Here is an 18,357-nt window from a genome sequence, read left to right on the forward strand (position 1 = left end):
TACGGGGGTATGTACTCTTCCGCCTTCCACATTCTCGAATACTGGAAAAGCCATTTGTATTTTTCTCCGTTCCTCTAAAGGTAAAAAGGAGTCAGTACCAGTATTCAGCCGAAGCTCATATGGCGGAGGCGCTGAGAGGCGTGAGCCCGCCGGATTTATAGGCGGTGGCCTCACATTCATTTTTGTTTTCAGTGGCCGGTGTCTATCAGGGTGATATCTTTTTCCTCATACCGTGCCACCTCCTCCTCTAGACCACCTTCTTCGCTAGAATCCAGAGTGTCAGAATCAGAATTATCTAGCTCCAAGGCTTCTAGCTCTACTGCAGGGTATAGACTAGATTCTGGCTTTTTCTTTTTCTTAGATTTGTTAAGGGGTGAATGATAACTCCTTCTTTCTCTCCCCCTTTCTTAACTTCCTGGGGAGGGCCTTTTTTCTTAGACATGTCTTTTCTTTTGCGAGCTCCCATTCTCTCACTCCGTTCAGTTTCTGACATGCTATCCTGAACTTCCTCTAAGGTTCCCTGACTTTCTATTATAGCAGGGTGACAGGCCTCATCCTCCAAGCAGTTTTTAACTAGCTTCCAAATGGCTTTGGTACCTAAGCAGAGATCTCCTTCTGCATGCTTCCTGTCTAGTTCTTTACCTAGCTTGTTCCATGAGGCCACAGTGAGGGACCCGGAACAAGCATACCATGGTGCCACTCTATCTACCTCCTTCACAAAATTTTGAAGTGTTCGTGGTGCAATTTTAAGATCTCTTTGTTTTAGCACAGTCTGTAAGGCTGTAACCACTGACTGTGACGACCCCATCGCGCTGACAGCTTATCTAAAAAACGCGCTCAACTCCGTTACCAGACTGACAGCACCAGACTGACAGCACCAGACTGACAGCACCAGACTGACAGCGCCAGATGGACAGCGCCAGATGGACAGCGCCAGACGGACAGCGCCGTTCTGTCAGCACCAGCCACGATGAAGGAGAAGGACAAACAGGACTAGCACCAAAGCCTCCACTGACCCGTCCCACGGTGATGACAAACTAAGGCCAAAGTCGAGAAAAGGGTTGTTCAGGATAAAGCATACCTCTCTGAACCTACGTCCCTGCAGTTCTGAATCCGCCCCGTTTTCCGAGGGGTCTCCGCGGCGCCGGCGATGTTGAAGAGTTCCCGGGTTTCGGCACCAGATGTCCCGCGCTACCGTCTCGCCAGCAAGAACGACGCAGAACACTCGGATCCTTCTGCAGTAAAGCTTTAATGCATCTTGAGAGATAGATGATCAGCTTCTTAGAGGGAGACCCCAAGCTAAGAAACCCAGCCCCTTATATAAGCCTAGGAGCTCCGAGTGAGATGTGTAGAGCCGGGATTGGTGGTTTGCACATCACCCCAGATGACGTCACGGGAGAGGCACAGTTTAAACGGTTAACTCCAACTGACAGCGACAGTTAACTCCAACTGACAGCGACAGTTAACTCCAACTGACAGCGACAGTTAACTCCAACTGACAGCGACAGTTAACTCCAACTGACAGCGACAGTTAACTCCAACTGACAGTGGATGTCAGCGCCATCTTCTAACGGCAATAGCGATAGCGAGGGCGGCTCCTCACAAGCATCTCACTATGTAGGCTTGACTGGCCTGAAACTAGCTATGGACACCAGGCTGACCTCAAACTTACAGAGATTTGCCTACCTCTGTTTTCTGAGTTCTGGGATTAAAGGTGTACGCCACCATGCCTGGCATGGGATATGGTGAGGAATATTAGTTTAAGATGTGTTACATTCATTTATGCTGTGGAACAGTTGTTTTAATGATGCAAAGATGTGTTGCATCCTTTTATGTTGCGTTTGTTTAACTCTGTGAAGCTGTGCTACTTTGCCTGTCTAAAACACCTGATTGGTCTGATAAAGAGTTTAACAGTCAATAGCTAAGCAGTAGAGAGGTAGGTGGGGTTGGTAGACAGAGGAAAAAAAACCAGGAGAAATCTAGGGAAGAGATCGAGGAGGAGGAAAAGGAGGAGAGGAGAACTCCAGGGGCAGCCACACAGCCACCCAACCAGCCACAGAGTAAGAAGGAAAGAAAAATATAAAATGAAGAAAGGTAAAAAGCCCAGAGGCAAAATGTAGTTAAAGAGAAACAGGATAATTTAAGTTAGAAAAACTGGCTAGAAACAAGCCAAGCTAAGGCCAGGCATGCATAAGTAAGAATAAGTCTCCGTGTATTTATTTGGGAGCTGGGTGGTGGGCCCCCAAAGAGCAAAGAGTTTTAAAAAATCAATTACAGTGATGGCATGTGTCACTGGAAATTTGATCACACTGCGTGAAGATGTGTCTCTGTCTTTGCCTGTCTTTGATTGGTTTAATAAAGAGCTTCCAGGCAGAGATAGGAACTCTGGGAAGAATCTGGGGCTCAGGGAATTCGCCAGCTAGATACAGAGGAAGCCAGATGTGCAGTGTGGAGGAGAGGTAACAAGCTATGAGGCAGAACATATGTAGATTACTATAGATGGCTTGATATAAGTTGTTGTTTTTTTTGGTTTTTTTTTTTTGTTGTTGTTGTTCTTTTTGGTTTTTCGAGACAGGGTTTCTCTATATTGTTTTGGACACTGTCTTGGAACTCGCTCTGCAGACCAGGCTGGTCTCAAACTCACAGAGATCCGCCTGCCTCTGCCTCCCGAGTGCTGGGTTAAAGGCGTGCAACACTAACGCCGGCTGATTTAAGTGTAAAGAGTTAGTTGGGAACAAGCCTACGATAAGGCCAAGGTTTCACACTTGATAATAAGTCTCGGTGCCAATATTCAGGAACTGGCAGTCCAAAGAAAATCCAACTACAGGTATCTGGACAGTTCATTTCCGAAGACACTGTTGCCTGGTGTCTGAAGTCTTTCAACATGATTTGTCACTCGTGGCACAAAGTTACTTCAGAGCTGTGCAAGATTGTGCTCACACCTGCCTCCAAAACCACAAGGGAGGCAACAGAAACCTGACAGGTTACACATCTCGTGGCAAGCCCTGAGGGGAGGTGGAGCAGGTGCAGGCCGTTGACCCTGCCCCTTACAGGAAGGGGGCTGTCCCAGTGTGGATGGCTTCAGAAACAGTGACAAGAAGCCCAGCGGTCTGCTGGCTCGCAGTTCATGCCTGTAATCCTAAGGCTTGGGGGGTTAAGCAGGAGATTGCCACTCAATTGAGGACAGCTTGGGGACGATGCAAGTTCCAAACCAGTCTGGGCTATAGAGGAAGACCCGTTCCCAAGCCCGTACCCCACAAAAAGTCAAACAGAAACAAAGCACAGGCCAGAAACAGTCTGGCCGTGTTGAGTGGGTGGGCCATGCCTTTGATTGCAGTACTTGGACGTGACAGGCAGGAGGATGACGCCTGGGCTGCAGTGAGTTTGCAGGCACACTGGGTTTCACAGGGAGTTCCAGTCAGCTAGGTTACATAGCAAGGCTGTCTCGGGGCTGGAGAGAAGGCTCAGTGCTTAGGAGCACTGGCTGCTCTTGCAGAGGATCTGGGTTTGGTTCCCAGCACCCACACAGAGGCTCACAAAAGTCTGTAACTCCAGTTCCAGGAGATCTGACGCCCTCTTCTGGCCTCGGGCAAAATACACACATACATAAAGATTTTAAAGAAAAATGTTTAGCTGGTGGTGATGGTGCACACCTTTCATCCCGGCACTCGGGAGGCAGAGGCAGGCGGATCTCTGTGAGTTCAAGACCAGCCAGCTCTACAGAGTGAGTTCCAGGACAGCCTCCAAACAGTACAGAGAAACCCTGTCTTGAGGAAAAAACAGGAAAATGTTTAAACATTTATATGAAACACTAATATATATTTCCTAATGTATATATTATTACACATATTACCCCTTATAAACTGTTATTGGGTCAGTGATGGTGGTTCAAGACTTTAATTTCTGCACTCAGAAGGCAGAGGCAGGCAGATCTTTGTGAGCTGGAGTCCAGCCTGGTCTACATAGTGAGTTCTAAGCCAGCTAGGGTTACATAGAGATACCCTGTCTCAAACGACAACAAACAGTTATTGCGGGCTGGTGGGAGGCCGCCAAGCTGACAGTCTGAGGTCCATGCCCAGATCCACATGGTGGAGGGAGAGGACCTACTCCAGAACGTTATTCTCTGACCTCCACTCGTATGTCCTGGAACACACCAGCCACCCCATCCCCAGATGCACACTCAATAAAGAGAAAAGAATTTCTAAAGTCCTTTGTTGTGTGACATTTACCCATGAGCATATAAAACTTAAGAAATAACAAAAGAAAAGAAGCTGCGAGTGTGGGCATCCTTGTAAACATCACCAGAATCAGAGCGCGGCACAAGCGAGGAAATCATACCAGGCCGGACGTTGGTGGCGCATGCCTTTAATCCTGCACTCGGGAGGCAGAGGCAGAGACTGGAGGATCTCTGTGAGTTGGAGGCCAGCCTGGTCTACAGAGCCAGTTTCTGGACAGCCAGACTACACAGAGAAACCCTGTCACAGAAGACAAAAAACAACATCAAGCATACCAGGCTGGGGATGGGGTCGTGAGAGAGGGAGGAACTCTGTTTTTGTTTTTTCGTGGCAGGGTTTCTCTGTGTGGCCCCGGCTGTCCTGGAACTCAGACCACCTGCCTCTGCTTCCTGAATTCTGGGATTAAAGGTGTGCACCACCATGCCTGGCCAAGGAGCTCTTGTCTAGCATTCAAAACACTCCAGGTTCTAACCCCAGTACAAAAAAAAAATTCTGCTTTCAGAAATATGAACAAAACCCATCCCAGGACCCTCATGGAAGCTTGTTCTGGGAGGGCAAGGGCAGCTGCTCACATCCGAAGCACCTGCACCCATCACCACATCTGCTCTCCACGGCCTGCACTTAGACCCCAGCTGGCAGGGCTGTTTGGGAAGGATGAGGAGGCGTGGCTTTGTTGAGGGAGGTGTGGCCTTGTCGAAGGAGGTGTGGTCTTGTTAAGGGAGGTGTGGCCTTGTTAAGGGAGGTGTGGCTTTGTTGAAGGAGGTGTGTCACTGTCAGTGGCTTTGAGGTTTCAAAAGCCCACACCAGACTTAGTTTCTCCCTCCTTCCCACCTCCCTCCCTCTCTCTCTCTCTCTGCCTGCTGCCTGTGGATCAGGATGTGAAGCCCTCAGCTACTGCTCCAGCGCCATGCCTATCTGCTTCCTGCCATGGCGACCATGGACTCACCCTCTGAAACGGTAAACAAGGCCCCCAGTTAAATGCTTTCTTTTGTAAAACTTGCCTGGGTCATGGTGTCTCTTCACAGCAACAGAACAGTAAGTAAGACGGATGTCTAGGCGATGCCCAGAACTTGGCTTTTTTTGGGGGGCTGGGGCTTCCCCTTCAAAGAGAGTAAAAGGTAAGCTTTGACTCAGATGGTCCCCTTCCATCTGTGTCCTCTGAGCCAACAGAGAGGCCAGAAGCCTTTCCTTTTAGAATGGTGGCCTTCAGTCTCCGTGCCAGAGGCGAGCCACTCTTGGGCACACGGGCATGGTGGCTGTCTGCGCCTCCGTCAGCTGAGTGCTGAGCCGTCTTCCCTGGGCTCCGGAGGGAGCTCGGCCTCGGGCTGATGGCAGAGAGTGAGGGTCCTCCCCTCAAGCAGCCAGAAGACGGGGAAGAGAGGCTGGCTGAACACCGCATGGAAGGTGTGCAGTCGCTCTGTCTGTGGCTCTAGGCTGTAGAAGTCCAGGCAGCCAGAGGTAAAGTTCAAATCTACGCCCAGGAGACGGCCAGGCGCCCCACGCAGGCGCTCCACCCTGCCATTGTGCCAGGCCTGGGCACTGTCCTCCTGGATGCAGAGGCCCCAGGAGTGAGGTCCGCGGCCGATGTTGTCCGTGTGGTTCCCCACCTTCCGGCGTGATAGTTTTGGGTAGGTGACGCCCAACGTCACGGAGTGATCGGAGGCACGCACCTCCCAGTAGTGTTGCCCAGTCTGAAAACTCTGCGTGCATTGCACCTGCCACGGCTCGAAGCTGCCTGGCCTGGCCGGGCTCTGGGCCTGGAAACCGTGTGTCACCTGCTGGTCCTTGTGGGACAAGTACAAGTACTGGTTTGCAGTGTCCGGGTCAAAGGTCAGATTGCGATAATCTGTTCCAAAGAGATGAACAGAAGTAGGCAAAGGGGTCATTTTTCTTTTCCAGAGCTTAGAGAGCTACTGTGGATCCATTTGTGGACCATTCAAATGTTGACCGGGCACTGAGGGCAGAGCGCCAGGCATCACTGTACTAGCGAATTAGTTGTTCATTGCTACCTCTGAGCTGGGATCTTCTACGTCTTTTTTTTTTTTAATACATTTTTTTCAAAGATTTATTTATTTATCACATATTTATCACATGCCAGAAAAGGGCACCAGATTGAATTGTAGATGTCTGTGAGCCACCATGTGGTTGCTGGGAATTGAACTCAGGACCTCTGGAAGAGCAGTCAGTGCTCTTAACCTCTGAGCCGTCTCTCCAGCCCCTTCTACGTCTTCTGCATCCTCCCATTTTACAAAAGGGTAACTGAGGCCCAGAGAGTTGAGATCACATAGTGTTAAGTGGGTCCGACTGTGATGTACCCTAGGCGCATGTGGTCAGAATCTGCCCTTTAACCCCGTGCTGGCCACATCTGCCCCAGGGTGGATGTGGACGAGGATTACGTCTTGCCACAGGTGGGGCCTGGGCCAGGCAGGCCCATGGGCAGGACAGTCAGGTCAGGTCCTTCGCCCCATATACACACAGGCACATGCATGCATACATGTGCTCTCACAGGCACACAGGCGAGCACACACGCACACAGGCACACACGGGCATCCTTACTCTGCCAGAGCTTCTTCCTCAGTGGACACATTGCGCTGGGGACTGGTGGCGGGGGGCCCAAGGCCTCTAAGGAGCAAATCGGAATGAGGGGAGTGGGTAGGAATGACCCCTGACTCCCCACTTCTACCCACCAGCGGGGGGGGGAAGGGTAGGACCCAGAGGGCAAGGAGAAGTCAGCCTTACCCGCAGGGCCAGCCCGGGCAGGTTTGCCGGCCTCCCTGGAGGGTCTGTCTCCGAGGAGCAGCTCCCACAGCGGACTAAGCGACTCATTGGCGTTGCTCAGCTGCTGCTCTTCGTCCCACTGCGGAGCAGTCAGTGGTCCAGGAGGCTCTGCAGGCTCAGAGAGCTGCTGTAACCCCTGAACCCGGGGACAGTGTCAGCGGGAGGGGTACAAGGTATGCAATCAAGGCCCTTGCCCCTGCCCCGAGATCTGGTACCTGGAAGAAGATGCAGTCATCCCGTTGCCCCAGGAGGCCCTGGACGCTGCGGTCATACTGAGACAAGGCTTCCAGGTGGCTGGTTAGCCGCCGTGTCTCATCCAGAACCTGGCCCAGCGCCTGCTCCTTGGCTGCCTCTATGTTCCTCAGTGTCAAGGCCTTCCGCTTCTCCAGTGCCTGGAGCAGGCTGCTGAATCTGCTGGCCACCACCGAGGCCAGGGTGGAGGCTGAACTCTGTGGGCACCGGAGGGAAGCTCAGGGTGGCCAGTCTCAGCACAAAGGCAAGGCAGGCCAGGTCCTCAGTCACCCACTGGCGGTCAGTCAGGGCCCTTGGAACCTCCTCCCCACTGGGGCCCGGCTTCTAGCTCGACTCCCCATTCCCTACCCCCGCGGGGGGGGCATTTTCCAGGCCACTCAGGAACCGGGTGGTAGGGCCAGCATGCGGACATGGAGGCGGGAGACAGACCTCAATCTGGCTGCTTCGCTGCTGCAGCTCCTGAAGCTGGCTCTCTGCCTCGGTGACCTGTTGCCGGGTAACCATCACTCTAGCTTTCAGCTGGTCCTGTGGTACCCACCCAGAGGGCAGGCAACAAGGGAAGGCTGGGGTTGGCTGCACAGTTCACCTCATACCCCACCATCCACATGGACACCGGGCACTTGTCTCTTGCCACTCATGATGGACTGCCAGAACCAGGCCAGAGTCCCAGGGAGCCTGACCGCTCCTGCATGGAGCAGGATGGTGTACGAGGGATGCGGAATTCTGGTTGAAGACCCCACTTCCGGTCCACTCTGGCTTCTTGCAGGTTGGGTGGCCTGAGCAGAGATTTCCCCCTCCCACCTTCTCTGGTCCATAACCCCACCCCCCACCCCAGGCAACAAATGAGAGCGGTAAGTCTGGTTTACAGCCTGCAGCACAGATAGATGACCAGAGTTGTCTGAGCAGTGATCAGTTCTGCACATGGAGCCCAAAGGGAAGCTGGGACCCCCACTGTTTGGTTGAGCTGTTTCCCTTGGGGACCAAAATGTGCTGTCACGGGAGCTGAAGCTTATGCCCGGCTAAGAGTCTCGTTACCTGCTTTGAACCCCTTTCCAAAACCTTATCGTTGTTGCTTTGAGACAGGGTCTCACTCACTAGACAGCCCTGGCTGGCCTGGAACTTGCTATGTAGACCAAGCTGATCTTGAACTCACAGAGATCCTCCTGCCTCTGCCTCCCGAGTGCTGGGATTAAAGGCATACGCCACCACTGCCCAGATAATTTGTTTCTTTAAATCTTACAAATGAAGACTTCTGTGCAAAGTGTGCGTAGGTGCATAGATGCATGAATGCCAGAGTGGCGTGTGAGGTCAGAGGGCAGCCTTGGGAGTCTCAGTCCTCACCTTCTACCTTGAGACCGGCTCCCTTGCCACTGTGTACGCCAGGCTAGCGGGCCCTTGAGCTCCCCGTGCCTCCCATCCTCTCTCAAGCAAAACTCCGCGTCCCCACCCCCACCCGTGAGCCACCTGGCTGAAGCAGCCTGCTCGCTGCCGGCTTCTGACCTCCCTGCAAACTTCAGGGCTCAGCTTGGCCTCCTGTCACGAGCAGTCATGTCCCGTCCTCACTCTCGGGAGCTTCAGGAGCTCCAGGGCTTACGCCCCAACCCTCTGAAAGTTCCTCTCTCTCTCTCTCTCTCTCTCTCTCTCTCTCTCTCTCTCTCTCTTTCTTTCTTTCTTCCTCCCTCCCTCCCTCCTTCCCTCTCTCTCTCTTTCTTTCCAAGGCCACTTGCTCCCTGGCCCTGTTTCCAGCTCCAAAATCTCTTCCCAAGCAATTCTCCCTCATCTGTAGTTTGCACCCGCCACTGTGCAAGCCCCCTCCAGCAGCCCCGCCTTCCTTCCCTATCCATCAGGCTTCCCAGTCACCCTTCTCCTTGTTGTCCACGTGCCATCTTCCTGTGACTCTCAGGACACGCCTCTCCTTCTCTGTCCCATCCCTGGTGACTTCAGCCTCAGACCGCTGGCTGAGGTGACCACGGGCAAGGGCACCATCATAGATAGGGCCAATTTCATGCTCACTTTTGCCCGCTATCCAAACCTCTCAGCAGCATGGAGCTCCTAGAGACCCCGCCCTCCCTCCTGTAACCCACGGTGCTCTGGCCACTGTCTCTGCAGCTGTCAGAGTCTATACAATCGAAGGCAGGGCGTCCCTTGCCCAGCAAGTCTCTACTCCTTCCGGGGTCCTATAATGACGTCCAACTTCCTCCCTCCTGCCCAGCTGCCACCCCCCCAGCTCTCAGCAGGCGCCTGTCCTCCAGCACCCACACACCCTCCAAATCCCACACCAAGCTGCTCTCTCCATCCATCCAGCAGCCAGCACCCACAGCAGCCCGCACCCACAGCAGCCCGCACCCACAGCAGCCCAGCACACAGCAGCCCGCACCCACAGCAGCCCAGCACACAGCAGCCCACACCCACAGCAGCCCTCTCCCTAGCTGTCCCTACTGCTACCCATCTCCACTGGGCACTGGGCTCCCATTCACTTCTTTCACTTGCTTTCCAGCTGAGGCTTCCCTCCCTCAGATCTCACCTCTTAGCCCCTGAAAACTGACGTCACTGCCTTCTTGTTTCAAGCGTGCTAAGGCCCTGCACATCCCTACAGGAAGCTTCGGGTCCTCAACACCACCACCCTGCCCATCATGGTCTGGTCCCCCATGGCCTGAAAAGCCTGTTTGGAGATCTTCAGGGACCTGCCTCCTGCCTGTCACCACAGTGCATGGGCTAGCATGGGCTAGCCTCTGGGCTCCTCGGCGCTCATCCCCACATCCTCTTTTTTCTGGCACTCCCTCTCCCCTGAAGCGTCACCTAAAGACCACCACCTCTCTCTCCTCTTCAGCAGGGAAGTCCTGCTGTCTCTATAGAAGGAAACATTCCGGTTTTGCTGGGACGCTTTCTGACCCTTGAGTAGATCCTAGGTCTCCGAGGGGCAGAAAGCACAGATGGCTAATTTGCGGTACACAGCCCCCCTTCCGTACTGTGCGTACTGCGCATGCACTTACTGAAAGCCGGCAAGGTAGCAAACGCGGCTGCCAGCTCTGGCCTAACTAGCACTCTGGCTCTAGTTCATTCGGAGGACGTGGGGAGGGGTGCGTGTCACATTCAGGTGCACAGACCCTCGGGGTTCATATAGGAACCCGCAGCCTCCTGCGGCAGCCCCCGCCTCTGGCTGAGAACGGCCCCGCCTTCCGAAAGGCCCCATCACGCACCTCACGCCCGCGGCGCTCCACATCCAGCAGCGCCCGCTCGTGGTGGCGACACTCGTGCACTGTGCAAGCGCTGCACACGCAGAGGCCCTCGGTGCGGCAGAAGAACTCGAGCGGCCTCCCGTGGCGCGGACAGTGGCCGGCTCTGGGCTCCGGTGGCAGCATGGCTGGGGGCTGCGCGTGCAGCACGCGAGGCAGCGCCTGCAGCAAGGTGCTCAGCGTCACGTTGCGGCGCAGCGTGGCACCCTCGGGGAAGGGCTGGCGACACTCGGGGCATGTCTTCTCGCAGCAGCGCCACGAATCCTGGATGCAGTCCCCGCAGAAGCTGTGCCCGCAAGGCAGCGTCACCGGGTCGCGGTAGCGACCCAGGCAGATGGAGCAAGTCACCAGGTCTTCCTCCAGCAGCTGAGCGGCCATGGCGGAAGTGAGGCCAAAGGGCGCAGACCTCTTGAAGGCACCGGGGCGACTGCTGCGGAAGGGCGAAGGACAGCCCAGGAAGACAGCGTGCCAAACACCACAGGCGCTGCCTTCCAGCGGCCCAGAACGTTCCTTGGCAGGCATCCAAGTCACCCTTGCCCGCCTTCTGACGCGCTGGGAGCGGGGTGCTGCTCCCATGGGTCCACCCTGGCATTTCCATGCTCCTTCTCTAGCTCCTGGTGCTCGCTCGCAGCTCCCCCTGACGATCTGGCCTTTGCTTCAAGGGACCGAAACTTGGAACCTCACTGGACCTAGGGCCATCTCTGAGATGTCATTGCTGGAGGTGTTTTCATAGCCAGTAAACGAGACAGCAAGTGAGGGTCGTCCATTAAGGAGCTTGGTACACTTGGTAAACGCTCCTCACCCGGCCCCCGGTGTTTTTTTGTTTGTTTGTTTGTTTTTTTGTCTTTTGTTTTTTCTGGAGCAGGGTATCTTCCCTTCTCTGGGAAATGTGTAATTTTTATTCTTTTTTTTAAAATTTATTTATTTGTATACAATCTTCTGCATGCCAGCAGAGGGCACCAGATCTCATTCAAGGTGGTTGTGAGCCAGCATGTGGTTGCCGGGAATTGAACTCAGGACCTCTGGAAGAACAGTGAGTGCTCTTAACTGCTGAACCATCTCTCCAGCCCCAATTTTGATTCTTTTAAAATGATGTGGAAATTTCTAGTCATGAAAGCCCATTTAACCTTTTTTCATAGAACCTGTATTCTCTCTCTTGTCTTGGTTTTTCTTTTTTCCTTCGAGACAGGGTTTCTCTGTGGCTTTGGAGGCTGTCCTAGAATTAGCTCTTGTAGACCAGGCTGGTTTGTCTTGGTTTTTCGAGGTATGCTTTCTGTGTAGACCTGGCTGTCCCTGTCTCCTTGGTGTGCGTCAGTCATGACACCCAGCTGAGGCCCCTTGTTTATTTGGTAAGGTCTCACTATTGCAGCCCTCTGAAGTCTTACCCCAGCTACCCGAACAAAGCACCTGTCCCTCTTCTAGGGTTCCTCTAAGCCACAGCCCAGCCTTGGCTGGGTAAGTTCCCGGTGCCCGGTTGTTCCTACAGCCTGTTTAACTGGGTGACTGCCATCCCTCTACAGCCGAGCAGAGCAGATGGGGTCCCAGGGCCTCCCTGGGCAGTGGGAATCAGAACTGGCTTGCTGCAAGGCCTTCTCCTTTAGAGCCAGAAAGACATCTCGACACACAGTGGGGTTCGAGGCCTTGGCTGGAGCTGAGATTATGCTAAACTCCCAACAAGTTGTTGCTGGGTCTGATGGTGTATCCCCAGCCCAGGGCAGGCGTGCCTCCATGAAGATTACAAAGCTTATTGCTGTGGAATATTCCTTTACACTGTGTGAATATAAGTCACTGTGATTGTTTATTAAGCAAGCTGACTGGTCAACAGCTAAACAGGACACAGTTAGCTGGGAAAGCCAAACTGATAATGATGGGATGGGGAGAGCTGGAGTTAGAGGAGCGCCAGCAGATGTAGAGGAAGGCGCCATGCTAAAGAAGGTACCGCCACGTGGCAGAGCATAGATAAGGACATGGGTTAATTCAAAATGTAAGAGCTAGGTAGTGATAAGCCTGAGCTATTGACCCAGCATTTTAAGTAGTATTAAGCCTTTCTGTGTGTATTTGGGGCTGGTTGATCAGGACAGGAAACGTCTATTTACAACTTACAGGACAGGCAAAGCTTGGCTTCTCACATGCACCCCAGCTCCCAGGCTTCTCACCCACAGAGCACTACAGCCTCCCTAGAGGGTTCTGATGATGTGCACAGGTGTGTATGCACTGGCATGAGGAAAAAGTACTTTATTCACAACCGAAGCTCCTTCCAGCAAGGCCCTGGTCCTGAATCGAGAGGCCCTACAAGGGACTGTGTCAGACAGGGCTCCAGATGGCTTGGATCTCCTGAGACGTGGCTTTCTTCCCACCATGCCAGCTCACCCTGTGAGCTGAATGAACTCTGCCTCTCAGTAGATCCCATAGGTGGGCTCATGACTGTCCCTGTAGCGGTCCAGATAGCGTAGGGGTTGCTCGTGAGGGAAGCGCTTCTGTTTGGGGTGGTAAGGGGGGTGGCCGCACAAATTCAAACACCGGCTCCCGCATATCTACGAGAAAGGTAAAGAGACGGGGTGGACCCCTGCCAGGAACTGCCCACCTTGGCTTGCAAAGCAAGGCAGGAGGTTTTTTGCCCTCAGGCCTGCCAGGCCACCAAGCCCTAAAACGAATGCCCTTACCTAAGAGCTGATGGAAGGTGTGGGTGACCGAGTCATCCCAGCGGCACTGGAAAAAGGCCAGGCCAGCAGGGGTCATGGCTTCCTGGTGTTTCTTGTAGAAGTCAAAAGTGCGGAAGGTCCTGCGGGCCAGCTGGTAGCTGTGAGGAGATGGGATCATCTGAGCGTGGGAGGGAGCGCTACAGGCAGCCCTGGAAAGCCCCTGCAGTCCACCCAGCGCGACGAACTTCTGCCGGTCTCAAGGCCTATGCCAAGAGGAGGAAGAAGCAGGGGCGACCCTCAGGGTCCCAGCAGGAGAGTAGATTACCAGGGTGAGGGACGGGTGTCCTCGGAGAAGTCGATCAGCTTGTCCTGCTTGAAGAGCAGGAAGGCGAAGCGGTGGAAGCCAGAGCCTCGAGCAGGGAAGGGCGGGAGGTAGGGACACGCCTCCTGGCCTTCAGCAACCCTGTTGCTTGGGATGTTGGTCCTGGTAGGAGGAAAGTATCCATTAACGGCCAGGCCAGGGAGGCAGCAGGAGAGTATTGCACCCTAGGAGAATCGCCCCAGGCGCCAGACCCTGACAGTCGCTAGCATGCAGACTGCCAGGACCTCAGGGACACACTACAAACATTAGGGAGCAGAATGGTTCAGAAACCAGAGGGGCTGGAGAGATGGCTCAGTGGTTAGTTCTCAGAGAACCGGCTGCTCCGCCAGAAGACCCAGGTTCAATTTCCAGCACCCACATGGAGGCTCACAGCCATCTGTACTCCCAGGGAACCCAAAGCTACAGGCATCAGGCATGTATGTGTGGCGGCACACGCCTTCAATCCCAGCACTCGGGAGGCAGAGGCAGGCGGATCTCTGTGTGTTCGAGGCCAACCTGGTCTACAGAATGAGTGCCAGGACAGCCTCCAAAGTTATACAGAGAAACCCTATTTCCAAAAACCAAAACCAAACAAATAGAAGACTAGACTTGGAGTCTTCTGCAAAAACTAAAAACAAAACAAACAAACCAAGAAACAGAAACAAAAACAAGACCACCACAGCAGTGACAAAACAAGCAGCTGGCTCACTCGGAATGGGAACTGGGGTGTCTGCCCCGTCATTTACGTCAGGAAGCCACACCACTTTGGGCTGTTTTGCTCTCCATGCCCCAGGGCTATGTCAGGCACTTTCCCAGCCTGATGCTGAGGTAGCCACTGTACCCCTTGCCCAGCCACAACTCTCCAGAGAGCCCTGCTAATAGGTGGATAACTGAAGTTGGGGGCGGGGGACAAGGCCCAATCACTGACCTCAATTACAGAGGGTTCCCAAAGCTTAGAGAGCCTGCATGACCCCTGCCCCTGGCCTGTGCTCAGAGCCGAGGCCACCAAAGAAAAGAAGGAAAGGCAGCCCAATGCAGACTGCAACGGGCAGAAACACCCACGGGCTGAATGTCTGAGCGCTGCCGCCACCATGAGCTGCTGTGGTCTGTTTCACCACTGACTGTCACGGCATCCCCGGGCAGGTGAAGCATGAGGCGACATCCCCAGTTTCCCAGGACAGAAATAGCTCCGCGCAGTGAAGAGGCTTGTGAGGCCCGAGCAGGGCTGCGGCGCCGTTTTGTTTCCTTCTGAGACAGGGTCTCTTTACTCAACGTCAAGCTCAGGAGATCTGCTTGCCTATGCCTCCAGGGTGCTAGGATTAAAGGCGTGGTCACCACACCAGGCTGTGCCACTGTCACCAGTACTTGTATTCAAGCACATACTCTAACCCAGGGCCTCCTGGGACCCCATCTGGCTCCCCCCAGGTACTCACAGCAGCCAATGAACATACTCAGCATCCGGCTCCAGCAGGTGTCCATCTGCACGGAAACAGAGACCTCCTCTTAAAGGAGCCAGGGCTGTTGTGTGCCGCCCCACCCAGATCCCCAGGTTCTTGGCGCAGGGGAGGCAGACTGGAGGCTGGGTGTCCCCTGACACCTACCCAAGTTGGTAAGAAGTAGTGTCCACAAGGAGTCCTTGTCTGCCTCATAGGTCACCTCTGGGGCCTGGGAAGCCTAGCAGGGAGAGATGAAGGCAGCGCTCATCCTCACCACGCTAGAGTTTCTCTGTGGAGGGCTGGAGCTTGCAGGGCCCTGGAGCAGAGAGTGCCCGCACTGCCTCAAACCAGGCCCCACAGCTCTTCAGACAGGGAAAGAGGTGTTTACAGACTGCCTGCCCGCTGTTCATCCTGAGATCTGAACCGTAAGGACCATGTGACAAGAGACACGGGAGCCACTGCAAAGACAGTGGCAGCGCACAGAGCAGGCTCTGGTGGCGCTTCTCTGTCCTAGTTCTGTGACTTTCAGGATGTTGATTCCCAGACCAAAGACAGAGTAACAAAACGTGAAACCTAGACTGTGATGCCACCGACTCTGTGATGTGTGTGCCCAGAGCACCGAGAAGTGTGCCCAAGTGTGTGTGCCCAGAGCATGGAGGAGTGTGCCCAAGTGTGTGTGCCCAGAGCATGGAGGAGTGTGCCCAAGTGTGTGTGCCCAGAGCACCGAGAAGTGTGCCCAAGTGTGTGTGCCCAGAGCATGGAGAAGTGTCCATATATGTGCACAGAGCATGGAGAAGTGTGCCCAAGTGTGTGTGCCCAGAGCATGGAGGAGTGTGCCCAAGTGTGTGTGCCCAGAGCATGGAGGAGTGTGCCCAAGTATGTGTGCCCAGAGCCCCGAGAAGTGTGCCCAAGTGTGTGTGCCCAGAGCCCCGAGAAATGTGCCCAAGTGTGTGTGCCCAGAGCACCGAGAAGTGTGCCCACGTATGTGTGCCCAGAGCATGGAGAAGTGTCCATATATGTGCACAGAGCACGGAGAAGTGTGCCCAAGTATGTGTGCCCAGAGCACGGAGGAGTGTGCCCAAGTGTGTGTGCCCAGAGCACCGAGAAGTGTGCCCAAGTGTGTGTGCCCAGAGCATGGAGGAGTGTGCCCACGTATGTGTGCCCAGAGCACGGAGAAGTATGCCCACGTATGTGTGCCCAGAGCATGGAGAAGTGTCCATATATGTGCACAGAGCATGGAGAAGTGTGCCCAAGTATGTGTGCCCAGAACATGGAGGAGTGTGTTCACGTATGTGTGCCCAGAGCACGGAGGAGTGTGCCCACGTATGTGTGCCCAGAGCATGAAGGAGTGTGCCCACGTATGTATGTACAGAGCATGAAGAAGTGTGTCTGTGTGTGTGTGCACAGAGCATGAAGAAGTGTGCCCATGTATGTGTACAGAGCATGGAGAAGTGTGCCCACATATGTGTGCACAGAGCATGGAGAAGTGTGCACATGTAAGTGTGCTCATGAGCATTACCTCGGTTGGAGTCACTTCATTCCCGTGATACACTGGGACCAGGTCCTCTTCTCCCACGGCGTAAGCCACGTGAAGGGGGACCCTGGGCACAAAGGTGGCACCGTGGAACAGGTCTTGGTAGAGGCCGTAGTACTCGGCGAGGCGCTGCTTGTGGTAGGGCCCACTGGTCCTCTCCCATTCGGCCCGTACTGCATCCAGTGGGATGCTGGCTGGGGAGCACAGCACAGTTGGGACCGTGGGGAGAGCCGGCGCCCAGGGCCCTCTTCGGGGAGGCTCGCTCACCTGTGCGAAGACGCGCTGCCCGTTCTTCTTCCACGCTGGCGCGAAGCTCCCGGATAAACTGTTTCCGCTCCTGTAGCTGTTGGGTCCGAACGACCCTAGACGGAGGCAATCCAATGTCGATTTTGTCTTTGGGATCTAGAGAAGACAGGCAGCTTATGCTTCTGTTGGGGGAAGCAGAACCACATCTTTGCTTTAAATTCGAGAGTGTGTTGTGTCTGTTGATTCGTGGGGAAGCCAGAGGTTGACTTACCAGTGTCTTGCTCCCACTGACCTACATTTTTTTTTTGAGACAGGGTGTCCTGGAACTCGCTTGGACACCACAGTCTGGCTAAACTTTTTTTAAAGGATGTATGGTAGTTTCATGTACTGATGAATGCCAACAAACCCAGTTCTCTTAAGGCAAGAGGATCGCTGCCCATTTGAGGCCAGTCTGGATTACAGTTTATCCCAGGCCATCCTACACAGCAAGATCCTATCTCAAAATACAAAAGTAACACTAAGTAAATCCTTTAGGGTCGGGTCCCTAAGTCACTTCTCCCAGGTTTTCATTTCACTTAGCAGATTGCTACCCACGTCGTCCCATGCACCGTGTGGGTGCAAGGATCCAAACCATGGGCAACACAGGCAGGATTCTGTGCTCAGGGTGCCGCCTCTCTGCGGGGAGGATGATGACGGGACTCGGCGTGGCAGAGCATTTCAGGATCACACAGGCGTGTTCCGACACGGAACGGGGCGGGGGAATCGTCGGGAAAGGATTTCGTTCGTGGACTTATTAGACACCCTTAAGAGTTTGGTCCAAGTGGGCGGGCCAAAACACGTGGAAACCAGGGGCCTCGGGGTGGCAAGCAGCTCGTCCCCGGTCGTGGAGCACACAGGGGCGGAGGCTGGGGGAGATCACGCTAGCGGCTCCGCAGCCCGCCCGGCCGGCTCGGTGGCCGGCGTCGCCCCGCACCTGTCTCCTTCACGAAATACTCCCGGTAGGTCCGCCACCAGTGCGGGGCCCGCGCCTCCTGCTCGGCCCGGCGGCGGTACCGCTCGAAGCTCCGGTACTTCTCCAGCCGCTCCAGGTTGCTCACGTCAATGTCCTCGTTGGGCATAGGCCCGAGAGGGGGTGTCCGGCGGCCGAGGGCGGCTGCGGGAGGGCAGAGACCGGGGGCGGGTGTCACGCGGGAGCCCAGGGCTGGAGCCGCGGGAGCCCGAGAGCTCCCTAACCCCACGCCACTCACCCGAGGTGCCGAAGCCCCGGCATCTCCCACTCGCCAGCGACGCGGCACGCCACCAGGGCGCCGCCATCTTCCCCGAGGTCGCCAAAGACGCCGGTAGGACCCAAACAGAGGTGGCCAGCGAGAAGCCTGCGCGCCCCGCCCCGCCCCGTCGGAGGCCCCGCCCCGCTGACTCAAGCCCGACTCGGTTCTTTCTAGGGGCGAAAAGGCTACAAGCTGCGCGGGAGCTGGGAGCTGCCACTAGGCGGCAATACATACGCGTTGCTCCAAGAACAATTCCGGTTTTGGCCCGGGGATCTCGTTCAAATTCCTCTTCCCGTGACACGGGGATTTATGGGTAAGATTCTGAAGACAGAGTTGGGAATAAAACAGGTAATAACAGTGCTCACTTCA

General features: G+C 54.8%; 2 protein-coding genes across 2 annotated transcripts; both read right to left on the minus strand.

The window, feature by feature from the left end:
- Nucleotides 1–5,286: 5,286 nt before the first annotated feature.
- On the minus strand, nucleotides 5,287–12,574 carry Trim65 (tripartite motif containing 65). Its single transcript, XM_005070207.4, has 6 exons — nucleotides 10,466–12,574; nucleotides 7,695–7,790; nucleotides 7,229–7,462; nucleotides 6,975–7,149; nucleotides 6,792–6,857; nucleotides 5,287–6,081 (listed from the first exon to the last, which is right to left on the minus strand). The coding sequence occupies exons 1-6, from the start codon at nucleotides 11,075–11,077 to the stop codon at nucleotides 5,507–5,509; spliced, it is 1,758 nt and encodes a 585-aa protein (XP_005070264.2). The 5' UTR covers nucleotides 11,078–12,574; the 3' UTR covers nucleotides 5,287–5,506.
- Nucleotides 12,575–12,721: 147 nt separating this feature from the next.
- Mrpl38 (mitochondrial ribosomal protein L38) lies at nucleotides 12,722–18,121 on the minus strand. Its single transcript, XM_005069906.4, has 9 exons — nucleotides 17,968–18,121; nucleotides 17,694–17,873; nucleotides 16,742–16,876; nucleotides 16,460–16,668; nucleotides 15,106–15,178; nucleotides 14,938–14,983; nucleotides 13,469–13,627; nucleotides 13,165–13,301; nucleotides 12,722–13,035 (listed from the first exon to the last, which is right to left on the minus strand). The coding sequence occupies exons 1-9, from the start codon at nucleotides 18,032–18,034 to the stop codon at nucleotides 12,920–12,922; spliced, it is 1,122 nt and encodes a 373-aa protein (XP_005069963.2). The 5' UTR covers nucleotides 18,035–18,121; the 3' UTR covers nucleotides 12,722–12,919.
- Nucleotides 18,122–18,357: the final 236 nt, after the last annotated feature.

This window comes from Mesocricetus auratus, unplaced genomic scaffold, assembly GCF_017639785.1.
Source record: "Mesocricetus auratus isolate SY011 unplaced genomic scaffold, BCM_Maur_2.0 Super-Scaffold_100007, whole genome shotgun sequence".
In the NCBI taxonomy this organism is placed as follows: domain Eukaryota; kingdom Metazoa; phylum Chordata; class Mammalia; order Rodentia; family Cricetidae; genus Mesocricetus; species Mesocricetus auratus.